Consider the following 18,655-nt stretch of genomic DNA (forward strand, 5'->3'; position numbering starts at 1 on the left):
GTCAGAGAGGTAGGAGGAGAACCAGGAGAGAACGGTTTCCTTGAGGCCTATAGAGCGGAGCATAGTGAGGAGGAGCTGGTGATCCACAGTGTCAAATGCTTCAGAGAGATCCAGGAGAATCAGCAGGGAGCAGTGACCTTTGGATTTGGCTGTTAGTAGATCGTTAGAGACTTTAGTGAGGGCAGTTTCAGTGGAGTGTAAGGAGCGGAAACCAGATTGTAGAGGGTCGAGGAGAGAGTTATCTGAGAGATAGCGGATTAGACGGGAGTGGACCAAGCGTTCCAGGAGTTTAGAGATGAAGGGAAGGTTAGAGACAGGTCTATAGTTAGCAGTGCAGTTCTGGTCCAGGGATGGCTTTTTAAGTAAAGGGGTTATGATGGCGTGTTTAAATGAGGAGGGAAAGATACCTGACGAAAGAGAGAGGTTAAATATTTTAGTCAGGTGAGTGGTGACCACCGGTGAGAGGGACTGCAGGAGATGTGAAGGAATGGGGTCACTGTTGCAGGTTGTAGGCCGAGAAGAAGCGAGGAGCTGGGTAACCTCTTCTTCTGTGACAGGCTCAAAGATGGCTAGTGAGCTTGAAGTGCAGTAGGGAAGGGGATCCAGGCACTGAGGAGATTGGGCTGAGATGTCCTGATGGATGTGGTTGATTTTTTCCAAGAAATAAGTGGCCAGATCCTCACTGCTGAGGTTGGTGGTGGGGGCCTGTGCTTTAGGTTTCAGGAGGGAGTTTAAGGTTTCGAAAAGTCGCATTATGATGTGATGTAACAGAAGCATAGAGCAATTTTTGGCCGCATGACTTGTGTTGGAGCAAAAATCACTGTGTAGCCCTAGTCTTAGGCCACGGCCCCACTATCAGTATTTGGTCAGTATTCGTTCAGTATTTTTTCTTAGGAATGGGAGTCAAAGCCAGGTGAGGAACAATCAGAGAAAAGGTATAATAGAAACAAGTCACCAATTCTTTATTTATCACCCATTCCTGGTTTTGGCTCCCACTCCTGAGAAAAAATACTGACAAAATACTGATAATGGGGCCGTGGCCTTAGACTGTGGAAGAGTTAAAAAAAAAAAACATTTATCGACCTTGCTTTCTAATTAATATGCCACATATACACAATGTGTGAAAAATACCTTACATGCTCCTGTGTTTTTATTCTAGAATTTTGGTCTCAATGGTCCCTTGAAATCTGCAATAACAGTTGCTGAGGATGAGCAATGGAAGAGGATTCGCACAGTTCTGTCACCCACATTTACCAGTGGGAGACTCAAAGAGGTAGTCACAAATTTATGTAGCACAATTTTCTTTTTCATTTACACATTATCCCTTTCTAAACTAGATGATTTTTTGTTTTTGTAGTTTTATTTGTTCCAGCCTTCTCTCCAAGAGTCATAACTTTTTTATTTTCCGTTGATATAACTGTATAAGAACTTAATTTTTGCAGGATAAGTTATTGTTTTCATTTCCACCATTCATTTTAAAATATCATGTATTGAAAAACAGGAACAAATTCAATTGGGAGTGAAATTGTGAAAAAACTACAATTCCAACATTATTTTTCCAGGTTATGTTTTCACAGCGTTTATTGGGCAATAAAATTATCTGACAATATGATTGTGGAAATTGGTTTATGGCGATACCAAACTTGTATAAATTTTTAAATATTTTATTGGTGGAAAAAATGTTTGTATATCTCACCATTTTTGAGACCCATAACTTTTTTTCCCATCAATGGGAGCTTGCTTTTTGCAAGTGAGTGATTTAAACTGGGTGGTGATTTAAACTTTTATATTTTTATTGTTGTTAATATTTTTTTAAAATTTTAGCATTTTATTTTTTTTATTTTTTAGTTTCCCTAAGAAACTTGAGCTTACGATTGTTTGATCACTTTAGGATATAATGCAGTTCCACAGTACTGCAGTACATAGTGTAAATTGTGGTCTCCCTTGAGCTCAGCGACTAGCTGAGCTTAAGGAAAGTAACAAGATGGCAGCGAAGTGGACCTTCAGCAGGCCCCCAGCTGCCATATCAACCCATTAGTGTCCCGCAATCATGTTGTGGGGGGCAATAGGAGCTGGTGAGTGCAATATTTAAATGCCACAGTAAGTGTTTTTACAGCTGCATTTAACTAAACAGCAGTGATCAAAGCTACCTACGATCACTGCTGTTAGAGGCAATTGCTGGCTGTCTATTACAGCTGTCATCTGGAGGGTATCAAGTCAGCTCAATCTGAACCTGCTCCATACATGTACACCATGGTTAAGGTCTAATGCAGACGTCATTTTTACAGTTCCATTCAATTTGTATATTCTGTTGTATAAAATCATAATATCACAATTATAGACTTCTATGGGACCATGTTACGCTCAAAAACCTCCAATTTGTTACAGATACATACAGTTTTATTCTGTTGAATTCCAGCTCTAATGTTTTCATAAGGGATTTGAGTAAGGTGAATAGGTTGTAGATCCAAACTGACATCTCTTATTTTTAGATGTTTCAGATCATGAACCACTATTCAAATACACTTGTGCGGAATATCCAGGTTTATGTGGACAAGGATGAGTCATGTGCCATGAAAGAGTGAGTCTGTTTTTGGAATATGTATGTTGGAGCCGAAATTTATGTAGGAATAATGCATATTATTGTATATATTCCATCAACTACTATTTACTGCTCTTTAATAGTGTATGAGTTTCTGTCTCCAACAATAGCATTATACTGCCAGTAAAGCACTGTTAAAAAAAAAAGCAAAAACAGTAAGTTCCTGTTCAGTGTGTGTGTAGCTGGAGCACATTTTCACTTTCACTTTGCAAGCTGACAGACAAGATGTTAAGATCCTAAGCTGTAAAGCCCCCGTCTCACATAGCGAGATCGCTAGCGAAATCGTTGCTGAGTCAAGGTTTTGGTAACGCAACAGCGACCTCACCAGCGATGTCGCTATGTGTGACACTTTGCAGCGATCAGGCCCCTGCTGTGAGGTCGCTGATCGCTGCAGAATGTCCTGGACCATTTTTTGGTCTTTGCCCTCCCGCTGGTCAGCAGACATCGCTGCGTGTGACCAGCGGGACCAGCGATCAGGCTGGTAACCATGCTTAACAGCAGGTTACTAGGGGCACACGCGCACTTAGTAACCCGCTGTTTATCATGGTTACCACTCTGCTACGGTGAGCGGTAACCTCCCGCTCACCGTAGCAGGCTCATAACCATGATAAACAGCGGGTTACTAGGAGCGCATGTGCCCCTAGTAACCTGCTGTTTATCATGGTTACCAGCCTGCTCCTGCTTCAGCAGGCTGGTAACCAGGAGCAGGACATCGTGGAAAGATTCTTTCCACGATGTCGCTGCTCCCCTGATCGCTGGTGAGCCTGCCTGTTTGACAGCTCACCAGCGACCACATAGCGGCGCAGCAACGATCCCTGACAGGTCGTATCGTTGTCGGGATCGTTGCAGCGTCGCTAAGTGTGACGGGGCCTTAAGAAATACCCGTTGTAAGCTGTGTTATCTTTGTTCTTGAATAAACATATATTCACGGTTGAACAGCTGGACAGTACGGACATTAATCCGCTGCCAAAACTTTATTTCTGTAAAAACCAATGTAAATATTTTGTAAAAATGACAAAAGTATTCTCGGTGTGATACCTTTATTGGCTAATAAGAAAAAAATATATATGCAAGCTTTCAAAGCACAGAGGCTACGTCTTCAGGCAATATTACAAATGAATTCATAAGACAAAAGGCACAACATTTAAGAGATGTTACAGCAAGACATTTGTTCATGAGGTGTAAGGGGTGATGCCTCCTAATGATAAGTCAAAGGGATCAAATGTAGGGTTTTTAAGTTGCAAATGGCAAGTCTCTGGGAATGTTTAATTATCTGCAGACCGTCTTGTGGAGGTGTGAATTGAATCCATGTAGTGAGTCATAAATCCAGGTGTTAGATTGAGTCCTGTTGTCAAGGAATTGAACATTCTTATCAAATTTAATTCCCAAATTTGATCTCTTTGACTTATCATTATAGTTCATAAGGGGGACGGTTATAATCAATAGGTTTGGACAGTCTGGCAGTTATAGCTTATAGAGGGAGAAAGTATGATGGACATACATAGCTCTTAAGAGAGGACAGTATGATGGTTATAGTTCATAAGGGCAGACAGTATAGCAGTTATAGTTCTTAAGAGGGGATGGTATTGAGGCAATATTTTATAAGAGACGACAGAACACTCGGTTATGTTCCTCACCCTTTTAGGTTCTGTGGTTCTGTGTTCACTTTCACATTGTCTAAATGTTTTATCAATGACTGTCCATTAACTCTTGTGTGTGACGTCATAGGAAGGGAAAATCTTTCTCCATTAGTGTAGGTGCACACACAGCAGATTTGGATGCAAATCCAATAGGAATCCACTGCAGATTTTACAACTAATTTCACCTCTGGGTTTCTGCTAATATCGCGTAAATGGTAAGCGTAAAATATTAGTATAAGATTTTTCAACATTTAGGAGAAAGATGAATAAAAAACCTCAACATTTTTTTCATTGCTTGGGGAGGAATATTAAGATTACATAATTCAGAATATCAATGTTAGCACTTAAACAGATGCGTGTTTATTGAGTCCGTGTTCTATTTGTCTGCAAGACAGACCACACACAGACAGCGTGTGAGCTAGTTGTAGCCTATGTGATGGACATTTTTTTTATGTGGACCAAAAAATTGCAGTGTGCACTATTCTGGTCTGTTTTGTTGGCCAGAATAATCTATGCAATAAGCGATAGTATGCAATACTGTAGTGTATGCATGTATGGACGAGCACACAAAACTGCACACGGAACTAGTGTGTATTTTGTGGATGTGACAGGACCATTTTTTATACAAATGCCTGCACCAGAATTTATTATACTGACAGTTAAAGTCTCACCTGTCAAGAGAATGGGTAGCCGCAAACACCCAATAATCAATTCCTAACTGCCAAATTCTTCATAAACTTTAGTGCAAGAGTCGCTTCTATGGAGAATGCATTGGGAATTATCCACAAGTTCAATGTTGTCTATGAGTACGCTTTATTTCCCCAATAAAAAAAAACATTTGCTATCAATGAGATGTCAAGTCATGCTTATCCTTGGAAAGGAAGGCTTTATCTCTCTGTGTCTGCACAATTCTACAAAATGGAGTGGCTGTGTCAAGAGATCACTACATACAGACATCAGCATGATAAAATTTCAACCATTCTTCTGTATTAAGTACACCTTTGAATATATACTGTCCTAACTGTATTGCCACCCATAGCCACCTACCCATCTGCATAAATAAACGGGGTGAAAAAAACGTAACTAGTGCTGAATTAGTATTTTTTGGTCATCTACACATTTCTTTCTCTTTTCTGATACTATTGTGTAATTCTTGGTATTTGTTTATATAATAATGTAATTGATTGCTATGTGTTCTGTGTTAGTGTGTTAGGTGCATACAGTATGGATGTTGTCGCTAGCAGCTCATTCAGCGTGAACATCGACTCGCTGAACAAACCTAACGACCCTTTTGTAACCCAGACCAAGAAACTGCTGAAATTTGGATTATTTAGTCCACTTCTCATATTTGTAGGTAAGGCTTTCTCCTGAGCTCTTCATTTTTAGCTACACTTTTGGAACAAATTGCAAGACAGTAAATATTTATTTCTATTTGACTTATACTCCATAATCCATAAGTATAGTATGCATGTTCAGCCATTTTTCTCTGTTTCAAAGGTCACATGGATGCAAAAACCTTGTGGTACAGGAGTCGCAGTATTGCTGTTTTACTAATTAGTTGGGATACAATTGGTGCAGCCTTCACCAATCATTCCATAGCCTATAGATATGCCATATATATATCTATAGTGGGAGTCCCCCTTTAAATAAACACTTCCCCCTCCCAAGGCAGGAGTATTTTGGTTTTTATTGGTCAGATGCTTTTTAGCAATTCCTAAATCTGGAATCGGGGTCTCTGCTACCAAGGCTGCCACCAGGAATTTCAGGGCCCCATACTGGCAAAATTTTCGGGCCCCCTTGAGACTCTGCCCAGGCTTCACCCCAGTTCCGCCTCCATCCCTCGAACCTTCTACAGTCCAACCACCCACTGTTGGAAAAACTCTACTTCTGCACCACGTCCTCACCAATCACACATTACCAGTTCCTAGTGAACACCAGATCACACACATAGCCATCAGGTTTTGTTTTGGCCAAAAGATTTTTAAAGCCGCCACCATGATAAGGTAGACTCTTCTGGCCGGGCCCTACTCTACTCTAACCTATTAAACATTTCTTAAAATATCCAATACTCTTTTTATGTATATTTTTCTTTAAGGGAATGTGTCATATACATTTTTTAAAATGACCAATAATACCACATACAAGGATCAAATACCACCACACCATGACCAAACCACATATTACCACCACAAAGTGACTGAATAATACCACATACAAGGGACAAAAACCGCCACACTGTGACCAGACCACATATTACGACCACATAGTGACCGAATACTACAATACTGATCATTAATAAAAAAAAACAACACAATTCTAATATTTTTTTTTTAAGTCGAATGTTTTTTATTAATTTTTATAAAGATTTTCACAAAGGTAAAAATAAAAAAACAACAACAACAACCAGACCAAATATTGGAGAAACACAGTTCTCCACCCCTCAACCTTAAGAAGCATTAAACATGAGTTATTTCTTCATCTTGGCTCTGCAAAACCAGCATAATTAGATGAACAAATATTTGAACATAGAAACAATAGTCAATCCAATTACATATAACTTGTGGAAGTACTAATAACTTTTTTATTAATTTTCAAAGAAGTTTAATTTGAGGCATCATATAAACGTAACTCAAAGCAAGCCGAGGCGAAATCTCCTCAGTTCCCTAGATGTCAACCAGATCCATCAATCCATAGACCCCATATCTTGTCAAATTTAGAGATAGCATCTCTTTTTAGGTATATGCTTTTTTCCAAATTTACTAGCCAGTTAACTTTATCAATAAATTCTGATATCATAGGCTCCTGATCTGCTATCCATTTTTGGGCTATCAATTTTCTTGCCATATATAACATACGTGCCCTCGCAATTTTGCCATACTCATCAATAGTCAGATCCTCAACATATCCCAGTATAGATATTAATGGTGAAAGCTCTACGTCAATTGAATAAACCCTGTTAATCATTGCTACAACACTCTTCCAAAAGGACACCAAGTTAGGACAGTTCCACATCATATGAAGCATATCTGCTATGTTGGTTTTGCATCTAGAACAGTGGGTACTTGAACGAAATCCTAAGTTAAATAAGAATTGATGAGTCCTGTATACCTGGTGTATCACATGTATATGTGACAGTCAATGGGATTCACTTAAAGACAGCTGTGGAACTCTTTCCAGTGTATCTGACCAGTGATTTTCCTCTATGGGTCCCATTACACTCTCCCATTTTTCTTTTGATCGCATTGGCTGGTTTGTCAATGTAATGTCTAAGAGAATGTTATAAAGTAATGAGATCAGTCCACGAGAACTGTGTAGATTATCTATTCTCTGTATTATAGAGTTTCGGGATACCCCTCCTTCCAGAACAATGCCTTCCACCCGATATGCGTGCCTAAATTGTAAATATTTATAGAATTCAGACTGAGGTAACGCATACTTGTTTTGCAGCTGTGAGAATTCCTTAATCACATCACCTATCCGCACTTGATTAAGTCTGTCTAAACCTTTGGTGCTCTAGGAGCCAAATCCCACCAGTTGGTATAGATTTGGAAGCCATGGAGTGTTCCATAATGAAGTAAACTGCGAAACACCTTCTATTCCTTGTAATTTTTTCACCGTCCCCCAAAGTTTGTGAAATAACAACTTAGTCAGTATTTTGCCTCCAAGTGTCCCAAACGTATGCACCTCCAATACCTCATAGAGTTTATCTGATAAGAAATAATGCTGTAGCATGTCCCCACCTCGCCATCTCCTCGAAAGTAGCCAGTAAGTGAAGAAGTAGAATATTTCCAAATTTCTTATATATTTCTGTGGGAAGCCCATCTAGTCCTAGCGATTTGTTATTAGCCATAGAGGTTAATTCACAGACTTATCCAATTGGAGTAATACTAAAATACAACTTTCAATGGTGATAGATTAAAACTTCATCAAACACTATTATAACATTAAAAATCAGTGACTAAAATTTTTATCACTGTAGAGTAGAGTCACTATGGGGTGTTGTTAATAACAGTCAGATTGCCATACATATTTTGGCACATCAGAATATTTTATCCGATAGATTCTAACTGTAGAATCAACACTACTGTCTATCAGTCAGGCAAAAATTAGTCAGGCAAAAAAATCTTGTTATTCCTCAGTATTAATTGTATCTAAATACTCAGTAATTTATTGTCCTGATCACTGTTTGAGTGTGGTATAGTGACCACTAGATGGTTATATAGTGCCCATAGTATACACCACAGATCCCCATATGATCAAGACAAATATTAGATACTCCTATATCAGATGGCTGTGCTAGGGCTTATCCCTTCAGTTGCTAATATGCACAGGTGTCTAATCTAGTTGCTATTTAGTGGATTCTAACACCCTGGATGTTTAAACTTATCACTAGTAAAGCCCTATATAACCATCTAGTGGTCACTATACCACACTCAAACAGTGATCAGGACAATAAATTACTGAGTATTTAGAGACCATTAATACTGAGTAATAACAAGATTTTTTGCCTGACTAATTAAGGGGTCAGTGTCAGAACTGATAGACAGTAGTGTTGATTCTACAGTTAGAATCTATTGGATAAAATATTCTGAAGTGCCAAAATATTCATGGAAATCTGACAGTTATTAACAACACCCCATAGTGATTCTAATCTACAGTGATAAGAATTTTAGTTACTGATTTTTAATGTTATAATAGTGTTTGATGAAGTTTTAATCTATAGCCATTAAAAGTTGTATTATAGTATTACTCCAATTGGATACGTTTGTGAATTAATATTATTTTCTATCTTGTAGATATATTTATAATTTCTACACGGTGAAGATAGCCATAGAGGCTACTGCCATTTGTAACTCCTCCAGCTGTAGTGGTCTATTTAATAATTCTTGATCTTTACCGCTGAATGTCGGTAGTTTGATTTCCCTCAAGTAGGATAAGATCTGTTCACTGCAGTTTGGATGTATATAAATCTTTATAAAATTCTAGCAGAGTGTTTGAGATCTGGTCAGTCTGGTTTACTAACACTCCTTCTCTGTCCTTCAAAGCACCAATAAAAAAACTCCCCATCTGGGCTCTTGCTATCACAGCCAATAAGTATCCCGCCTTCTCCCCCTCCTCAAAGAAGTATGTCTGGGCAAACATGCTTTTTCCTTGATATGTGTGGTGTACGCTTCTTGTCCCTTTCCCCACTCCATCCGGTCCTCTTTTACACCGGTTAATACAAATTTCTCTTCTGTAGATCTAACTCTATCCCGTAAAAACTCCCCGAACTGTTTTGTCTTAGTTTTGGATCTGTTAATGGCCTGTATTAAGACTCCTCGTAAGCACGCTTTCATGGCATCCCATAATGTGTTTTGCGACACTGGTTTGTCGTTTTCCTTAAAATAATGTTCTAAGGTAGATGTGATCAGTGTAATCTATCATTTGAGGCCAGAAGGGATTCATGGCCCACATAGTCAGAGAATCCAGCGGCCTGGGAAAAAAACAAAGAGTAGTCAGCAAGGGTGAATGATCTGATAGCGCTCTGGGCAAATATTCCACTGTTCTTACCAAGGGGGAAATATGTTCTGTGCCCAATACCATATCAATACGCGATAATGTTTTATGTGTCTTAGAATAGCAAGAAAATTGTCCAGTGTTAGGATATTTGAGACTCCATATATCCACTAATGATAGTTCTGATAGTATTTCTCCAAACTTAGTTATGGGGGCAGTTTTTGTAGCAGTGTCTGATTTATATCTATCCCAATATGGATGAACAACATTATTGAAATCTCCCATGCAAAGGACTGGAACTTCCGGTATCTTATTCATTAGTGAAGCAATATTTTTCAAAGTAATGTTGTTATATGGAGGAGGAACATAGACTGCCACAAGTAGAATTTCTTTTGTGAATATTTTACAGTGGATGCCCACAAATCTGCCCTCTCCATCTATCTTGGAATCAATTAATTCAAAAGGGGTAGTCCTATGTACTAGGATGCTAAAACCCTAGAATATGTGGAGAAGGTAGAGTGGAAGCTGTGGCCTATCCACGAATATTTCATGCCCACAACACAATTTTTCCCTAAGTGCATTTCCTGCAGACACACCACTGCAGGCAGTCGATCCCGGATATCCTCCATGACCGCCGCTCTCTTTAAGGAGTCCCGCAGACCTCTGACATTCCATGAAAGGAATTTTACTTTATCAGCCATTATATCTAGTTATATAGGGATTGAAAAATACAGGTGACTTGTAAGGCATCTCGCCTTTCTCCTCCATTTTATAACCCTTTATACAGTATTTCCACTTATTCGGCTTGACCGCTAGTATTTGCAGAACCAGACAACAAGTTATAGAAACAAAAACCCCACAAACACATTCAAACAAGTAAACATTAATCCATCCATTCAATCTGGATGAAGAAAGGCACCAGTCCATCCTGTAGCCGTATACAAGGCAAGCGAACAATCAACCTAAAACGAAAAGGGTTAAACACTTCCTGGAGGCCTGCAATATTCGGATATAGCTCAGGATAGTTGTGTCCACTGGGTCGTGGGCTAGGCAGTAAAGGATATGACCCCAGCAGTCAATCTGGAAACTCCGATGGTATATATCTTTAATTATCCAGGTTCAAAGTTACTGGTTTTGATGGATCCTCTGCTCATTCAGATCAATCCAACAGAGTCACAATGCTAATATCACCATAAGTGCCATTATACACAGGAGCTCTGTACAGGGTCTACAGTGTATAATGTAAATGTACAGGTAATATAGTGATCACCAGTGACATTATACACAGAAGCTCTGTATATAGTGTCAGTGTACAGGTAATACAGTGATCACCAGTGACATTATACACAGGAGCTCTGTACATAGTATATAGTGTATAATGTCAGTGTACAGATAACACACTGACTCACCGGTGACGTCTCTAGGTGAATTCCTTCATCTTCGCTTTTCTCCTTCATCCAACACAGACCGCCATCACTTCTTACAGCCAGGAGTCTTCTCTGCATAAAATAACACACAGTTATCTAGAGCACATTCCCCAACTTCTACCTTACACAGCTGAATACAGACGTGCACCCACCATTAATATATAATTAGTCATTATGCAACCCACCATTCCAAATATAAATTGTAATCCTCTACTGCACCCCCACTAACTGTAAATAGCCACTTTCCCACCTAATAAATATATAAATTAATTAGAACCTTTACTCTTTCCCCCAATTTATTACCAGTCACACTCCTGCATCCTCAACGCCCCCTACTCTGTACCTCCTTCTCCCCTGATTCATTATATTTACATGCACCCTCTGCCCCAATTCATTATGTCATGTCCATGCTCTCCCCACCCCACCCTCTATTTATCATCATTTACTCTCCCCCACCCCTCTATTCGCCATTTGCTCTCCCCACCCCCACTCCCAATTCATCATGTGCTCTCCCCACTCCCATCTCCCAATTCACCATTTGCTCTCCCCACCCTCCACTCCCACTCCTCCATGCGCTCACCCCACCCTCCACTCCCAAATCCCCATGCGCTCATCCTACCCCACTCCCAATTCCCCATGCTCTCATCCCCCCACTACCAGTTCCCCATTTGCAGCTCACCCTCACTCCCAATTCCCCATGTGCAGCTCATCCTTCCCCCACTCCCAATTCCCCATGTGCAGCTCATCCCCCCCACTCCCAATTACTCATGTGCAGCTCATTCCCCCCCACTCCCAATTCCCCATGTGCAGCTCACCCCCCCACTCCCAATTCCCCATGTGCAGCTTGTCCCCCCAACTCCCAATTCCCCATGTGAAGCTCATCCCCCCCCACTCCCAATTTCCGATGTGCAGCTCACCCCCCCCACTCCCAATTCCCCATGTGCAGCTCATCCCCCACTCCCAATTCCCCATGTGCAGCTCATCCCCCACTCCCAATTCCCCATGTGCAGCTCCCATTTGATTCTATTTAAAAAAATAAAGTTATCATACTTACCCCTCATACGATCCCTGCAGGCAGAATCCCTGCTGCGACGAGGAGAGGTATGCGAGTTGGATTGTCCTGAGTTCTGGTCAGGTAACAGCGCGTACGCGCCGTCACATGACTAGAGGTCAGGAGAACTATGAGGGAGCTGCTGTGCAGCTCCGGTAAGGAACCCAGCGCCAAGGAGGCTCACGCCTCGGCACTCGGTTCTTTGTTACAGCATGAGGCCCCATGAGCAGAAGCACAAGAGGGGGGCCCGACTGGGCCCGGGCCCTCCCCCTCTGCACTGCTGTTCACGGGGCCCCATGCAGCAGTAAAGGCAGTAATGCCTTGATGGCGGCCCTGTCTGCTACTACACTATGCTGCTATCAGATAAGGTGGCAAAAAACTGATAACAGATTCCTCATCTACTGTTTAATCTGTACGAGTCAATTAAAAACTAAACTGAAATATTTTTGGGTGGAAAAAGAAAAATAAAAAAACTAAATTCTGTAGTTGCATAAATATGCAAACCCTTAGGCCATATTCACACGTTCACTATTAGGTCAGTATTTTACATCTCTATTTGTAAGCCAAAATCAGAAGTGGAGCAATCAAAGAAAAAGTATAATAGTAACACGTGCACCATTTCTGCATTTTTTGCCCACTCCTGGTTTTAGCTTACAAATACTGATGTAAATTACTGACAAAACACGAACGTGTGAACATGGCCTTAAACTAATACATTGTTGAAGTACTCTTTGAATTTATGACAGCAATAGACTTTCTGGGTAGCAGTCAGCATGGCACATCTAGAGTTGGAAATCTTTGCCCACTCTTCCTTGCAGTAGCGCTCCAAATCTGTAATTTTGTAAGGGCATCTCCTGTGTACTGCGCCCTCTTCAGGTCATCTTACAGATTTTCAATTGAATTCAGGTCTAGGCCACTTCAAACCTTCCATCTTCTTTTGGCAAAGCCATTCTTTTGTTGATTTGGAGGTATACTTAGGGTTGTTGACGTGCTGAATGGTAAAATTACTCTTAATATTCAGCTTTTTATCAGAGACCTGAAGGTTTTGTTGCAAAATTGACTGATATTTGGAACTGTTCATAATTCCCTCCACATTGACTAAAGTCCCAGTGCCAACTGCCAAAAAACAGCACCAGAGCATAATGCTGCCTCCACTGTGGATATGGTGTTTGTGACACTAGTCGTGAGATGGGAAAGTCAAGGAGTCTGAAGTCGAAAGCCAGTAGGGTTCATCATAAACAGAGGAGTGAGACAAAGACATAGTCAGGTCACGGTCCCGGGTCTGAATTCCAAGAAGGTAGTGGATGAAGACAAAGGGAATAGGCAAACGGATGGTCAAAGGCAAATCCAAGGTCGGGCAACAAAGATCAAAATACTAGAATTTAAAGCACAGGGCAGATGCACACACCACTTGAGCAGAGTTACAACTGGCAGATATTAGAGGCAGAAAGACAGCTAAATAGCCCGGGAATCAGTCCGAACAGGGAACACCTGTATAAAACCTAGAGCACCCCGGCCCTAATTGGGTGACTGGACTGTCACTCAACACACTGACAGTTCAGCCTGCCCAATCCTCAGATTGGACTACTGAGCTGTTTATCACAATATTGACAGCTCATCAAGCCCCTGTCCCAGATTGGATGGCTGAGCTGCCACTCACCACACTGAGTGGAGGAATCGTGACAGCGTTCTTTTGGTAAAGCACAGTGTTGACTTTGCACCAAACATACCTTTGGAAAATTGGCCAAAAAGTTCAACTTTGGTCTCATCAGACCATAACACATTTCCCACATGAAATGATTAAAAGAAAAGAGATGCGCTGCAAACCACTCATAAAATACCTGTCTTAGAGAAAATGGTAGTCCAAATGAAGCACTCCAGATATACGTGTGCAGCTTCCAGGGGTCCTTTGAAGAAGTCACAACTGCAACTAGAGGTGATGGACAAGTGCCGAAGTCTGTAGAACAAGCCGTGAGTATTGTAGAAAATGGGCTCAGACGGCGTGTTAACGCCGGAGATAGAGGGCTGCAGAGACTCTCAGAGACTCGGGCTTTCAGGTACATGCAGCCGTTGCATTAGGTGGATACAGGGATGAAGATCATGGGTGAGAAGAACTGCAGGCGGCCTGATAGGTGTGCCGGCCGGTCACACTTGCAGGACCGCTGATAATCAAGGATGTGAGCGCTTAGTATCTGTGTGACGTCACAACAGCTGGGGGATTCCACTGAGGGAAAAACAGTCCAGCGCTTATCCAATGCGTTTCCGAGGTCACGGCCTCCTTCGTCAGGAATTTGCAGACACAGGGGGCTCCCTTGTATATATAGGTGGATAATCATCCCATAAATTAGCAAAAAAGAAAGCTCCAAAAGGAAAAAAAAAATTTTTTATTTTTTTATTTTTTACTTTTTTAATTAAAAGAAAAAAGCCCGATCTCACTGTTGAGGCCATGTGGTTTCAGTGAGTTTATCCTAAATATCCATCTGTTTTCTGCTTTGGACATTAGTTTGACATAATCACCACCTCTATAATGTGTTTTAATTTGTTCAATTCTCCAGAATTTAGTGCCTATTAATTTACCTTTATGGGCCATTTTGTAATGTAACAAAAGCAGATGACCTGTATATTGTTTTATAATATTGTTTTCATGTTCTTTTAATCTCACCTTTAATTGTCTTTTTGTTCTCCCTATATAGTGCTTATTACAAGGACATTGTATACAATAAATTATTCCTCTTGATTGACAAGATATGTGTGTGTAAATACTGATTGTTTCTTCATCATTAGAAAAAGATAGTACTGATTCTTTCGCCTAAGTTGCTTTGCACATAGTACACACTTTGCAAGGAAAAAATCCTTTTGTCCATTTTTCTTTTATTACCCCATTTTCTTTATACACCACTGTAGGGGCCATCTTACTTGCCGGATTTTTTGTCCTCCTATATACAAAACTGGGTGTAGGAGGAACGTACTCTCCAATAATTTTGTCCTCCATTAATAACGGGCAATACTTTTGGACAATTCTTTTTAATTTACCACATTCGTGATTATACTGCGTGATTATTGGGATTTTAAAAACATCATTATTGCTCTTTTTTTAAATCACTTATTTTTTGTTTAGTAAGCAGCTGATTTCTAGGAATTGTCCCTACCTGTTCTCTTAGATTCTCGAGGTCTGTATGATTACAGCCTTTTTGGGTGAATTGGTCTATCATCTTTTCAGATTCATTCTGGTAATCTTCATAATTAGTACAGTTCCTCCTTGTCCGCATAAATTGGCCGTTAGGAATATTTCTGAGCTACGCAGGTAAATGGCAACTCGTTATGTCAATATAACTGTTACTATCAGTAGGCTTTCTATAACTTTTTGTAATTAACTGCCCATTTTCTATAAAAACTGTGATATCTAGAAAATTAACTGACGATGTACTGGTGGCTGACGTAAAATTCAAATTAAAATCATTTTTATTAATTTCCATTAAAAAAGTATCCAGTGCAGGACCACCACCACGCCATATAAAAAATACATCATCAATAAAACGTTTCCATAGGACTAGACCCGCGCCGGGCCCCTGGTGGGGAGGGAGGTGAAACCCCTCCCACCTCCCAAAGAAGAGTTTAGCGAAACATTTCCCACATGCTTTTGGCAGACTTGATGTAGGTTTTGGCAAAATATAGCCGGGCTTGGATGTTTTTCTTTGTAAGGCTATGTGCCCACGATGCAGAAATGCTGCATATTTTTTCCGCTTCTCCCTGGCAGGTAAAACGCATGCGGATTTTACATGCGTTTTTTCTGCCAGGTAGAAGCGTTTGTCAAGCGTTTTTGCATGCATTTCTGCATGTGGGTTATCAAGCGCTTTTCCAAGTGATTTTAGCATCACTTGGAAAAGTGCTTGACAACTTGGTCACACTATATAAATCCATGCAACCGGCATGGATTTATATAGTGTGACCAAGTTAATAGTTAAAGAAAAGAATAAAAATGGTAAAAAATAAAAAATAAAGATTATACTTACCTTCCAATGGCCCCCGGTCTTTTCTCCACTGCGTCCGGTCTCTTGTACGGCTCGCGGTGGTCTAAACGGACCTTACATGACGTCATTTAGTCATGTGACAGGTCACGCGACCGCCTACGTCAGCGGTCGCGGGACCTGTCACATGACTAAATGACGTCATGGAAGGTCCTTTTAGACCATCGCGTGCTGTACAAAAGACCGGACGCATCGCTGAGGAGACCGGGGGCAATCGGAAGGTAAGTATAATCTTTATTTTTTATTTTAAATTCTTTTTTTTACAGGTACTATGGTACCTGGGTCTGGAGGAGAGTCTCCTCTTCTCCAAACCCGGGTACCATCCGAGCATTGAATCACTTAATATCCGCATGTGCACATGTAGTCATGCGGATATTAAGCGATTCAATACAAGTCAATGGCGGCAATTACGCTGCGTGTCCGCAAAATTAATGGACAGCACATGCGGATTATCATTGGGGACCATGGGGCACGTATTACCAAGGGTTTTTTAAGCGTTTTCGCTGCGGAAATTCCGCAGCCAAAAACGCTTGAAAAACGCATAGTGGGCACGCAGCCTAAGAAAAGTTTTCTGCCTTGCCACCTTTCAATAATGAGATCCTTTTGCTGTGTTGTAAGCTGATTATAGGACATGGCTTTTGCTGTAAAATGCAATCAAGCAAATGTCAGGAAAACTTTACTGGATCAGCTAAACTTTATATGGGGTTAATCAGAATCATTTTAAATGATGGCAGCTGTGTATTGACTACTATTTAACATGAGCTCAAATGTGACTGGCTAATTCTGAACACAACCACTGTCACACACAGTGTGGGAAAGACTAAGTGCAACAAGAAAAGATGAGGGGAAGGAAAGAGGGAGTAGAGACCCCTAGGCTAATCTAATAACATCCTGCCTACCCTACTGTCCCTATATTGGTTCCACACCAATCGCCGAGCAGGAAACCTAAGCTCTGTATAGCCCTAGAGCTAGGCCCTTGATAGCGAGGGGGGTGAGCACTGGTCAAGCCCCACTAAACTAAAGACAACAAGGGAGACAAACAAATGGGGAAAACTTAGCTTGAGAAGACACCAAACCTCCTCCAAGGGCACCATAAAGGAAGCAAGCCAACTGCTATAGCTCCAAGCCTTCACAAGGGAAAATGTGAATATCACCGACGACTCCCTGCAGCAGACTGAGAGTTTATAAACACCCAGACCAGGATGTGTCAATCAGAGCAGGAGGGAGGTTGCCACTAGGTCCAAAAGTGAAAAGGATTTAAGAAGACGTCTGCAATGCCAAACGCAGTGAACTTCTGCAGCCAGATGCAGAGCTACTGTCTGTCACATCTGACACATCCGTGACAACCACTTCCCCAATTATAAGAGGGTGTTCACACTTATACAACCATATTATTTTAGTTTTGTTATTTTTATTCCCTCCTCCTCTCAAGATGATTTCAGTTAATTTCTCAATGGATTTATACAGATTGTGGGTGACATTACAGGTGGAAATTATTCTTATTGGAATGATTTTTTTACATTAAAAAAGCTGGAATTTTAACAGCGTAATGTAGATTTTATACATCCACTATATAAGTTTTAAATTGAAAAATGCTTGTGAAAACAAGCTACTTTGCAATTTACTGCTTATTAAAAAGGGATTTTTAATTGTATAGCGTAGTGCTCGTTGGTTATTTCACTGTCATCGTTAGGAACCATGTGTACATATGCATACATATGTATATGTATACACATGTGTATATATATATATACACATGGTTCCTAGCGATGACATACAGTGAGGAAGTGGGGAGAGAACCTTAGTGTTGCGCATGCCGGAGGTCACTGGAGCGGAAGCCACAGTGACTCGCCAGCGCCTGCGCACAAGATTCCTGCAATACAATGCCCATAGATGGGAGGAAGAAGTGGGATTTGGCCGCTGAAACTGCACGTCACAGGGCACTGTGACATGCAGGGGAGGGGAAAGCCATTATAATTAACACAGGAGGCGGGGATTCCTAACGGGCCCGGGGTGCTGAATGGATCATAACCATAAAGATAAAACATAAAATGTAACAAAACAAGGCCACTAATATGAGTCATATAAGTAGGAATAGATTTACATTTCTATCACCTGTATGCCCTGTAACCCGGCAGTGTTCACAACTCACAGGTAAACAAAGTCCTCCGGTTCGCAGCCAGGTTAACACAAGCCCGCCGAGCTTTCCTGCTATGCTCCTAGCAGGTTCCAACACAGAACAACACTAATCCTTAATGCAGGGTTTTTAAAGGACCTGTGGCAAGAGCCACTGGAAAACCCGGGTTGGAGGGAGGAGGCTGCCCCACTGCCTTCCTGTAGCCTCCTCCAAGAAATGAAGGCCCTGCCGGATTTAACTTAATCTGCCTTAGCCAGATTGCCTGACCAGGTCA

The 18,655-nt window shown here is 41.0% G+C and overlaps 1 protein-coding gene across 4 annotated transcripts in view; it reads left to right on the top strand.

Moving 5' to 3' along the window:
• The window catches only part of LOC141259518 (cytochrome P450 3A9-like), a 155,053-nt gene that overhangs the window by 80,707 nt on the left and 55,691 nt on the right, over positions 1–18,655 (top strand). For all 4 annotated transcript variants that reach the window (XM_073675645.1, XM_073675648.1, XM_073675646.1 and 1 more), the window contains 3 exons: positions 1,160–1,273; positions 2,493–2,581; positions 5,448–5,596. In XM_073675645.1, coding sequence (XP_073531746.1) covers positions 1,160–1,273; positions 2,493–2,581; positions 5,448–5,596 — 352 coding nt within the window. The remainder of the gene's footprint in view (positions 1–1,159; positions 1,274–2,492; positions 2,582–5,447; positions 5,597–18,655) is intronic.

This window comes from Phyllobates terribilis, unplaced genomic scaffold (genome assembly GCF_046119375.1).
Source record: "Phyllobates terribilis strain yellow unplaced genomic scaffold, ASM4611937v1 Scaffold_3__8_contigs__length_932513732, whole genome shotgun sequence".
Taxonomy (NCBI): domain Eukaryota; kingdom Metazoa; phylum Chordata; class Amphibia; order Anura; family Dendrobatidae; genus Phyllobates; species Phyllobates terribilis.